At 41.4% G+C, this 12,275-nt stretch overlaps 1 protein-coding gene across 1 annotated transcript in view; it reads left to right on the forward strand.

Annotated features, from left to right (window-relative positions):
• The window catches only part of LOC134817729 (rab11 family-interacting protein 4-like), a 45,718-nt gene that overhangs the window by 3,621 nt on the left and 29,822 nt on the right, over positions 1–12,275 (forward strand). Inside the window, exons 4-5 of the mRNA XM_063826974.1 lie at positions 574–743; positions 1,296–1,390. Coding sequence (XP_063683044.1) covers positions 574–743; positions 1,296–1,390 — 265 coding nt within the window. The remainder of the gene's footprint in view (positions 1–573; positions 744–1,295; positions 1,391–12,275) is intronic.

The raw sequence follows: 12,275 nt of genomic DNA on the forward strand, positions 1-12,275 counted from the left end.
TAGTATAATTACTATTAGCTTAAACTTTATATTGAGACTCTGTCGAGTTTCCATTGACGCATTTGTTTCTGAAATATAATATCCTTTTTCTGAGATTCAACTAATTAAGTAAAATTTGGATATACTATATAATATAATATAATATAATGGTATATTTATATATATTATATTATTGGTTGTATTATATACATGTTATAATTATATATTATATAATATAAAATAGAAATCCACAATCCACAATCCACAACTACAACATCAAGAACTAGAAGATCACAACGTAATTATATAACTCTGCAAAAACTAAGATTATTTATAATGAAATAGTGTCGTATTTAGACGGTATTATATATTAAACCCGTAGCCACATTAGTCAGTAAAATCTTTAGCTACCAGTGTATTTATAGCTATTGGCTTATTGGTAATCAGTATAATATTATTATAATATATATGATATCATATTATAGATATGTAAAAATGTAATATTAATGTATTACTACTATGCTCACAATATATTTGCACGTATCATGACGTACACATATATAATGACGTCATCATGACGTATCTCCTCCACAGGGACGAGTAGCGGGGTATCAGACTGCAGTATAGAGCCCCCTCCATCCCTGGGGGCGGGACCCCCCAATGAAGCCGCCAACTTTGCTTTCTCTCCTGAGGAAGGGTTTGAGGGGTACGGTGAGGTGAGCAGTGATGAGGAACTCCTTATTGAGGACAAGGTAGATCTCCTGGTAATTATTTTGTGGATCGGTTCTTATTGGGTGGCTTTATTTCTAGATTTGTTTTAGTTTGCTGTTTTTTTAGTGGAACTGGGTGTGAAATAAATCAGGCTCGTCCATTCTTTATTGTCAGTCTTTATTAAACAGTGCTAAAATAGTGTCGACACTTGTCAAACATTAAAACTCTTCATTGCTTATCATCATGAGAAGTTTTTAGTGCTCAAGTTATGTTCTTTTCAAGTTATGCATGCTTCACCTCGTGATTTACACGCTAAATACTAGGTCACGTGAAGTGACTTGAAGTTTGTTGTTAATGTTATGTTATAGTTATACTACTCTTATACTAGTATACTGTAAAATACGCTGAGCATCTTAATTAATCGGCGTAGAATTCGGTATCTTAAATTATAAAGAGTTAGTTTAGTTTCTGTAAAACCTCTTAACAATGGTATAAATTAAAGTACTAACGGAAACTGGTGTCAAACCATTTCAAAAAATCCCCTGGGAAGGTTAGCATATGTCCAAATCATAATTTTTCAATCCTAATTATGATAATAATTTCAGAACATATCAGCAGTGGTTGAGTGTGACCTGCCTAGCCTCAGTCCTACCGGATCCTTCCGAAGAAAGAACTCACCTTTCAGACTTTCGCAGCGCAGGTTCGTTATAACTTATAATTAATCTATAGATCATAGTTCAGCGTCATAAACTTACTCTTCTCAAATGAAGGTGATTCGATCGTAATATTTGTATCCTCGAATGTTCTCCAACTTACACATTAGACTCTCTCTACCTAAGGTCTTAGGATCAGACAGAAGTTACTATTACTATGATTATGCAGGTTTTTATGATCAACCTCGTCGGAGTTAGTATATCTAGGAGTATAAGTCTGGGAGATTCAACAAACGTTTAAATTTTAAGTTACATATTGTGAAATATTGTAAAATTTCATTGCCTGCAGACTAGTGACGATTTTGATAATTTCATATAATTCTTTAAATGCTTTTAAAGTACAAATTTTAAATCTCGCAAAATAGTAGCGTTGCCTGAACAATCATTTAGTCGCATGATGTTTCTAAAAATGGCAATCACGAACATGTTATAATGTTTAGTTGGCTACTCAATTTAATGGGTTTTGAAACTCTTTATTGGTAAGATTTCTATATCTGTGCAGTATAATTTAAGGAGATTTACCATAGCGGTGACCGGCAGAACCCCGTCTGAATCTAAGAAAGTCAGAAGTTGAGCTTATACAAATTTCAATGATCAAGTTGGTCTATATTCATGATATAAATGCAAATTATGGAACGTGAAACACATTATTTTTACATACCATCAGTTCTTTAAAGCGCTGATAATTTGATCTTCATTGCTCCACATCACCCCTGGTTTGTGACCTAAATCGTCAAAAGCTATCAAATGATCCCTCTACGATAATCCAATTACAACCATATCTATAAATAGCATCTGGGTCCTTTATTAAATACGGAACAAATACCTTACTACTTCAATTATACTCAATTTGTGTACATTGTACTTTCAGCGGCAAGTTTCCATAAACGATATTTTATGATCGGCGACGATAATCGCTTATTGAGCGCTTTTTCGGCGCTTTTTTTTTAAAAAACCGTTTACAATCGCTTTTTTTACGATTATAAACGGTTCAAAAAAATCGCTTATAATCGACTATAATTGGTGTCATAATTCAAAAAAGCGCTTTTTCGAATTTAAAAGCGCTTATAAGCGCTTTTAAGCGCTTACTAGCGTCGCTGAGCGATTTGAAAGCGGTTTTCCAGTAGGATTGGCGCCAAAAACGGGTGGATAAGCGGTTGGCCGGATAAGCGATTCGTGGGCGCTTTTTTGAACCATTTATAAGCGATTATAAGCGCTTATAATTGGGGTGCAATTTAACTGTTTGTAAAGCGCAAATAAAGCGCTTATAAGCGCTTTTAAAATTGAGTCAGGAAAACGCTATATTACATCTTATAACAGCTTATAATCGATTATAAGCGTTTTTTTAGAAATCGCTTATTACGGCTAATTCATCGCTATTTCACCGCTTTTACTGCTTTTCCTATCATCCATGGCCAGGTGAGCAGGAATTAAAAAGCGCTTATAAGCGCTTTTTCGATGCTGCCCCTAGCCTGGTCGGAACGGGGGTGTGCCCAGAATTAAAAAGCGCTTATAAACGATTTCTCAATTCTCTTCAACCTGGTCGGAACTGGAGAGTGCCCACTTGCATGTGCTTTTCTGAGCAACCTGGGGTGCACCGGCAGAGTCAGGATTTAAAAGCGCTTATAGGCGCTTATGATTGCTTTTCTACCGCTTTTCCCATCACCCATGGCCTGGTTGGCAAGAATTATAAAGCGCTTATAAGCGTTTTTTCAATGCTACCCCTAACCTGGTCGGAACGGGGGAGTGCCTGGAATTAATAAGCGCTTATAAGCGATTTCTCAATTCCCCTTAACCTGGTCGGAACTAGAAATCAGAGTGCCCGCTTATAAGTGCTTTTCTGTGCAACCTGGGGTGCACCGGCAGAGTCAGGATTTAAAAGCGCTTATAGGCGCTTATGATCGCTTTTCTACCGCTTTTCCCATTACCCATGGCCTGGTTGGCAAGAATTTTAAGCGCTTTTTCAATGCTACCCCTAACCTGGTCGGAACGGGGGAGTGCCTGGAATTAATATGCGCTTATAACCGATTTCTGAATTCCCCTTAACCTGGTCGGAACTAGAAATCAGAGTGCCCGCTTATAAGTGCTTTTCTGTGCAACCTGGGGTGCACCGGCAGAGTCAGGATTTAAAAGCGCTTATAGGCGCTTATGATAGCTTTTCTACCGCTTTTCCCATTACCCATGGCCTGGTTGGCAAGAATTTTAAGCGCTTTTTCAATGCTACCCCTAACCTGGTCGGAACGGGGGAGTGCCTGGAATTAATATGCGCTTATAAGCGATTTCTGAATTCCCCTTAACCTGGTCGGAACTGGAAATCAGAGTGCCCGCTTATAAGTTCTTTTCTGTGCAACCTGGGGTGCACCGGCAGAGTCAGGATTTAAAAGCGCTTATAGGCGCTTATGATCGCTTTTCTACCGCTTTTCCTATCGCCCATGGCCTGGTTGGCAGGAATTAGAAAGCGCTTATAAGCGCTTTTTCAATGCTGCCTCTAACCTGGTCGCAACGGGGGAGTGCCCGGAATTAAAAGACGCTTATAAGCACTTTTTCAATGCTGCCCCTAACCTGGTCGGAACGGGGGAGTGCCCGGAATTTAAAAGCGCTTATAGTTATAAGCGATTTCTCAATTCCCTTCAACCTGGTCGGAACTGGAGAATGCCCACTCGTATGTGCTTTTCTGAGCAAACTGGGGTGCACCGGCAGAGTCAGGATTTAAAAGCGCTTATAGGCGCTTATGATCGCTTATCTACCGCTTTTCCCATGGGCTTATAAGCGCTTTTTTAATGCTGCCCCTAAGAATTTGAGAAGCGGTTATAAGTTATAAGCGATTACAATCACTTTTTATTGCTGGTTTTTACCGATTTATCTATCATTTATCAACATGGATTTAAACATAGTTGTTTGACTGGCGATCTAGAAGCCAAGCAAGAAGGCTAAGTGCACGGCGCGGCAAAGTTCTCCGACAATAATTGTCAGAAATTGTAAAGCGCTTGCAAACGTTTATTTATATGTTGTTAATGGTGGTGGTTGTCCTGGTGGCGGTCGATGCGCGCTGCGTCATCAGTCATACACACTTCACATTCAGAACTTGCAAAAGAAAAATATAGTATATGAAATTAAATTATTGCGCTGGGCCACGCTCAGTCTGTCAACGAGTATGACAGGCCTGTTTATGTCATTCCAAGGAATCTCTAGTCGGGCTGAGCGAATCACGACGTCTGAAAAAAGTGCGGTGCTCATTGAAAGTTAGTGTGTGCGTGACCAGCATTCACGTATTTGTTCATAATCAATCGTGGACATAAAAACAAGTGCACGCTGAGTACCAATAGGAAAAAAGTAATGTATATATACGCTAGTAAAGCCTTGCGCGTGCAGGCGTGCTGAGATAGCTTGTAAAATTTGGTTATTAGATAGTAAAACTGCAACAAATAAACCGCGCCAGATTGCGCGTTTGAATCGCTCCTACGAAATCGCTCGCCCAAATTTTAAGAAAATTCTTGTGAAAAGGCCTTTGGGTATGACATTGATCTAAATCGGTGTATTTTTTGGACGCTGATCCCGAATCACCCGCCATGACGTAGGGTAAAAATATTTCCCTGGAGAGTTACATGGGCAAAAACCGTTTTAGTCACGTGACAGGCTAGTAAAACATGATTTCGATTGTTTAGGGCTCATGTTTGGATTAAGGTACGCGGGTTATGGATAGCTTCGGGGTTATGGTTGGGATTATATTAGGGTTTATGTAAAATTGTTTTGTATGGCTGCAAAACCATAAAAACCAAGGTCACGTGAAATTTTTGGGCGAGCGAATTAGCAAGAGCCAGTCGCGGTTTTTATACAAAAATAAGCGTACACATGATATACAATGCAATAAAGCTAAGAGTTTCTGCATGTTCGATTATTTTGCACCTAACTTAACCATGTGCCTTCGTGCTGCCGTTGCTCTATCCAGATAGGTAGTGCGCCATCAACAGTGAGCCGCGCGTGCCGACTGTATAGTAGGATAGTTTTTTAGTGCTAATTTCGGCCAGCACAATTTTCTTCAAACAAATAGATATTGAGTATCCTTCCGGACCTCCGATTGCAACAAAAATTGGTAAGCTCATTCTGTACTCATAGACTTACGAGGAAAGTGTCCGAAATAATACGACAAAAATCAACGAATTTGGTCAAATTATGCGACTTTTACATCTACTTTTGCTCCAAAAGCCGCGCACCATCAGATATGGCACCCTTCACCTAACCATGTGCTTTCGCGCCACTTCGGGCGCGCTTGTTTCACAAGTACGTCAAGAAGTGAGTGGGCGCGCGCTACTGCAAGCGCAAGGGCTCTGGATAGAGCAAATGGCACCCAGCTAGTGAGGCGAAACTCACTGATCTTTCCATGAAAAAGGTATGACAAATTTGGTATTGTGAAAATTCTCACAGTCTCTAGAAAACAGTGTTACAAAAAATTTTAAAATCTGAGCAAGTTTATTTTATCGTCCACCCCTAATCCAGAGCCGTTGAGCTTTGATTTAGCCGCCAACCCTCCATCGATTTTGGCAACCATATATTGCATTGGTTCCCAAAATTTACCGCACTTTGCAGTTTCTGCAGTAGGGGTAATTAGGTATAAACTACAGTACAGCTGTACTTACAATCACATTCACAAGCATGCAAGCTCACCTAACCTGGTCCAATGAGCCTAGCGGGAAACAGAAAACGTTTTAATTAGTTTGTTAAACGAAGTGTCGTACGTCACCTCAAGATCAGGTGACAGGGTGCTTACAATTCGCGTTACTGGGCGGCGCTCAGCCTGTCATTCTGCATTCCGCCAAATCTTTATTCGGGCTGAGTGAATTAGGGGGTGATGCAACGTCAATTAATGTCAGTATTCCATAAAAACCCCAAACTGACATTGACATTAATTGACATTAATTGACATTAATTGACATTAATTTGTCTTGAAATTTGAGATTATCATTATTCGATAAATATTCAAGATATTCACGTCTATGTAAGTTAGACCGGTTCAAAAAAACAAAATGTCCTTGAATAATTATGAGTATGTTCTTATCTGTTGATTCTTAGGTTCAAAGACCACCAAAAAAAATTTCAGCTTCCAACTCTTCCATCTTCGGTCCCCACCGGCCACGCCCATATTTTATTGGTTTCTTATACAGGTAAAATATCTAGAATCGGCTTTTTTAGTATGAAGGAGTAATGTTAGCTGTTTAAGATTCGTTATTCAAATATAAATGTCATGAAGGCATTTCGTTTAATGTGGGTATTAAGTTCTGATGATGTTGAGAACCACGCCCTTGGATGGCCACGTCCATTTAAGAAAATTTAATTTCGGAAAACCGTATTATTTTAGTTTTATTATTTAATGATCTGAATTTTTTTCACATTTCACATTTCCATATGTGATAGTAGTGAATAAATTGATGATATAAACGTTCTAAAGTGCTAAAAATATGGTAGAACTACATAATCTCTGGTCGAAAAATATCGTGTCAATTAATGTCAGTATTCCAAAATTTTGCAAAACTGACATTGACATTAATTGACATTAATTGACATTAATTGACATTAATTGACGTTGCATCACCCCCGTGAATTACGACTTTCATCGCCCTAAAAAAGTGCGAATGCTCATTGGACTAGCATTCACGTGATCGTTCAGAACCAATTACAGCCGCGCAAAAGATCACGTGCACGCCAACTACCAATAAAAAAGAAGTGACGTATGCACTACAAGAGCCGCGCGCTGAGTTAGATTGTAAAATCTGATTATTTGATTGTAAAATCGCATAAACACGCCTATTTGCGCGTTTTAAAGGGTTTAATTACGCCAGGCTATGCTTATGAACATACTAGCTTGGGGTCCCCTGGTAAAATTCGCGCCACTTGTTTCACAAGTAAAGAAAAGCACCAACTCGCCTTCGTGCGCGCGCCCGCAGTGTTCATTTTGCCACGCGCGACGTCAGATATGAGGACAAAATTTTGACACCCAATATAAAATTGCTTAGATCCGTGCCCAGGCTGCAAGCATTTTTTCGCACAAGTACCGCCTCTGTGTCACCGGGAGGTGGGGCGCCACTGCAAGCGTAAAAACCCGGGTACTTAAACATTACAATTATTTCCAGTGACGGTACTATCGACCGTGAGCTGTCAGCTAGGATTCAGAAAGCTTCCGGAGCCTTCAATCAACTGAGTAATATATGGAAAAACTGCAACATCCAGTCTTATACAAAGATCAGGATTTATAAGGCAGCGGTTTTGACAATATTGTTATATGGTAGTGAGGTTTGGAACACAACCAAAAAGCAGCTACATCGCTTTGAGGTGTTCCATCAGCGTTGCTTGAGGAGAATACTTAGGATAAGATGGCTCGATCGGGTTAGAAACACTGAAGTGCTGGAGCGTGCAAAGATAAATCCAGTAGAGACGTACATAGGAGCAAACCGCCTGCGATGGTTTGGCCATGTCACCAGAATGCCAGACACTAGGCTTCCTAAGTACCTGCTTAACTGGACCCCTGCCCATGGGAGAAGATCTAGGGGCCGTCCAAGAAAGAACTGGAGGAAATGTTTGCTGGAAGATGCTGCAGCGTTTACAGGAAACACTGACATAGACCTAGAAGGAGCGAGCGAGATGGCTAGTGACCGCAAACTTTGGAGGGAGATGATACGTCACAAACGGGAGTTCATTGGTGCAGGCCACTCGAATGATTGAGGAGACCTAATCAAGTACAAGAAGTAGTACTTAAACATTAAAGCAATCCGATTATTTTAAGAGTCAATGTTAGCGCGCGCCGTATTTGTGCAACTTAGAATTTTCCACAATGAATAATTTGTTACTCTTGAAACAGTGTTCTAAAATCGAGCCTGTATTAAACAGCAATGACAAATAATTTTTTGTTGGTTGCAGTAATGAGCAAAATTTGTTTTACTTCTTAGTTGCTTAGAGCTTTGTCTAATGTTAACACAATTCATGATCGAACCCGGGCCCTAAACAATCGAATTCGTATTTTACTAGCCTGTCACGTGACCAAAACGGTTTTTTGCCCAGAACTCTCCAGGGAAGCATTATAACCCTACGTCATGGGGGGTGATTCGGAATCAGCGTCCAAAAATACACCGATATATATCAGTATCACTTTCATGCCCCAAAGGGCCTTTTCACAAGAATTTCCTTAAAATTTGGGCGAGCGATTTAGTAGAAGCGGTAGAAAAGCGATCTCTGGAGGGAGATGATACGTCACAAACGGGAGTTCATTGGTGCAGGCCACTCGAATGATTGAGGAGACCTAATCAAGTACAAGAAGTAGTACTTAAACATTAAAGCAATCCGATTATTTTAAGAGTCAATGTTAGCGCGCGCCGTATTTGTGCAACTTAGAATTTTCCACAATGAATAATTTGTTACTCTTGAAACAGTGTTCTAAAATCGAGCCTGTATTAAACAGCAATGACAAATAATTTTTTGTTGGTTGCAGTAATGAGCAAAATTTGTTTTACTTCTTAGTTGCTTAGAGCTTTGTCTAATGTTAACACAATTCATGATCGAACCCGGGCCCTAAACAATCGAATTCGTATTTTACTAGCCTGTCACGTGACCAAAACGGTTTTTTGCCCAGAACTCTCCAGGGAAGCATTATAACCCTACGTCATGGGGGGTGATTCGGAATCAGCGTCCAAAAATACACCGATATATATCAGTATCACTTTCATGCCCCAAAGGGCCTTTTCACAAGAATTTCCTTAAAATTTGGGCGAGCGATTTAGTAGAAGCGGTAGAAAAGCGATCATAAGCGCCTATAAGCGCTTTTAAATCCTGATTCTGCCGGTGACCCCAGGTTGCACAGAAAAGCACTTATAACTATAAGCGGGCACACTGATTTCCAGTTCTGACCAGGTTAAGGGGAATTGAGAAATCGCTTATAAGCGCAGCATTAATTAAAAAAGCGCTAATGAGCGCTTTTTAATTCCGGGCACTCCCCCGTTCCGACCAGGTTAGTGGCAGCATTGAAAAAGCGCTTATAAGCGCTTTCTAATTCTTGCCAACCAGGCCATGGGTGATAGGAAAAGCGGTAGAAAAGCGATCATAAGCGCTTTTAAATCCTGACTCTGCCGGTGCACCCCAGGTTGCTCAGAAAAGCACATGCAAGTGGGCACTCTCCAGTTCCGACCAGGTTAAGGGGAATTGAGAAATCGCTTATAAGCGCTTTTAAATTCCGGGCACTCCCCCGTTCCGACCAGCTAAGGGGCAGCATTGAAAAACGATTATAAGCGCTTTATAATTCTTGCCAACCCATGCCATGGGTGATAGGAAAAGTGGTAGAAAAGCGATCATAAGCGCCTATAAGCGCTTTTAAATCCTGACTCTGCCGGTGCACCCCAGGTTGCTCAGAAAAGCACATGCAAGTTCCGACCAGGTTAAGGGGAATTGAGAAATCGCTTATAAGCGCTTTTAAATTCCGGGCACTACCCCGTTCCGACCAGGCTAGGGGCAGCATCGAAAAAGCGCTTATAAGCGCTTTTTAATTCCTGCTCACCTGGCCATGGATGATAGGAAAAGCGGTAAAAGCGGTGAAATAGCGATGAATTAGCCGTAATAAGCGATTTCTAAAAAAACGCTTATAATCGATTATAAGCGGTTATAAGATGTAATATAGCGTTTTCCTGACTCAATTTTAAAAGCGCTTATAAGCGCTTTATTTGCGCTTTACAAACAGCTAAATTGCACCCCAATTATAAGCGCTTATAATCGCTTATAAATGGTTCAAAAAAGCGCCCACGAATCGCTTATCCGGCCAACCGCTTATCCACCCGTTTTTGGCGCCAATCCTACTGGAAAACCGCTTTCAAATCGCTCAGCGACGCTAGTAAGCGCTTAAAAGCGCTTATAAGCGCTTTTAAATTCGAAAAAGCGCTTTTTTGAATTATGACACCAATTATAGTCGATTATAAGCGATTTTTTTTGAACCGTTTATAATCGTAAAAAAAGCGATTGTAAACGGTTTTTTTCCAAAAAAGCGCCGAAAAAGCGCTCAATAAGCGATTATCGTCGCCGATCATAAAATATCGTTTATGGAAACTTGCCCTTTCAGCTCCAGAGTGTCCCCCAATATTCCAATACTCCAGTGCGCCAGTACTGCACTCATTTGAAATGAGGAACTGGTCTTTGTTCCCATGATACTATGTACACAATTCTCGTGTTACTTGTAAATTACTTGTTTTGAAATCGCTGTATGTAATGGAGATTGAGCGACAAAACGGTGTGTTTGTGTCATCCTGCCTTATAAGGTATTGTTGTTATTAACCCTGACAGAGTTTAAATATAAGCGGTTTTGACTTTTTATCAATTTCGGTTTTGTATTTTTATCAATTTATTACTGACTGCTATTTAAACGTTATAACAGTTTGTCTAGTATAGGCCAATAATCAGTGCTGAAATACACATTATAATACATAATGTACAGTTGAAACACAGCTTAATTTAACTGAACTGAACTTGCAGAAGTGTTCACTGCACACTGCTGCACACTGTACTGCACACTGCTGCACACTGTACTGTACACTGTGTTGCACACTGCTACCGTACACTGTGCTGTACGTACACTGTACTGCACACTGTGCTGCACACTGTACTGTACACTGTGCTACACACTGTGCTGTACACTGTGCTGTGCACTGTACTGCAGACTGTGCTATACACTGTGCTGTACACTGTGCTGCACACTGTGCTGTACACTGCTGCACACTGTACTGTACACTGCTGCACACTGTACTGTACACTGTGTTGCACACTGCTACCGTACACTGTGCTGTACGTACACTGTGCTGCACACTGTGCTGTACACTGCTGCACACTGTACTGTACACTGCTGCACACTGTACTGTACACTGTGTTGCACACTGCTACCGTACACTGTGCTGTACGTACACTGTGCTGCACACTGTCCTGTGCACTGTACTGCAGACTGTGCTATACACTGCTGCACACTGTACTGTACACTGCACTGTGCTACACAGTGTGCTGTACACTGTGCTGCACACTGTGCTGCACACTGTGCTGCACACTGTGCTACACACTGTGTTGTACACTGTGCTGCACACTGTGCTACACACTGTGCTACACACTGTGCTGCACACTGTGCTGCACACTGTGCTGTACACTGTGCTGTACACTGTTGCACACTGTACTGTACACTGTGTTGCACACTGCTACCGTACACTGTGCTGTTTGACACTGTACTGCACACTGTGCTGCACACTGTGCTGTGCACTATACTGTACACTGTGCTGCATACTGTGCTGCACACTGTGCTGCACACTGTGCTGCACACTGTGCTGCACACTGTGCTGTACACTGTGCTGCACACTGTGCTGTGCACTGTGCTGCACACTGTGCTGTGCACTGTACTGCAGACTGTGCTGCAGACTGTGCTGCATACTGTACTGTACACTGCACTGTGCTGCACACTGTGCTGTACACTGTACTGCACACTGTACTGCACACTGTGCTGTACACTGTACTGCACACTGTGCTGCACACTGTGTTGTACACTGTGCTGTACACTGTGCTGTACACTGTGCTGTATACTGTGCTGTACACTGTGCTGCACACTGTACTGCACACTGTGCTGTACACTGTACTGCACACTGTGCTGCACACTGTGCTGCACACTGTGCTGTACATTGTGCTGCACACTGTACTGCACACTGTGCTGTACACTGTACTGCACACTGTGCTGCACACTGTGCTGTACACTGTGCTTCACACTGTGCTGCACACTGTACTGCACACTGTACTGCACACTGTGCTGTACACTGTACTGCACACTGTGCTGCACACTGTGCTGTACACTGTGCTGTACACTGTGCT

Source organism: Bolinopsis microptera, chromosome 7 (assembly GCF_026151205.1).
Source record: "Bolinopsis microptera isolate Bmic1 chromosome 7, MBARI_Bmic_1.0, whole genome shotgun sequence".
Taxonomy (NCBI): Eukaryota; Metazoa; Ctenophora; class Tentaculata; order Lobata; family Bolinopsidae; genus Bolinopsis; species Bolinopsis microptera.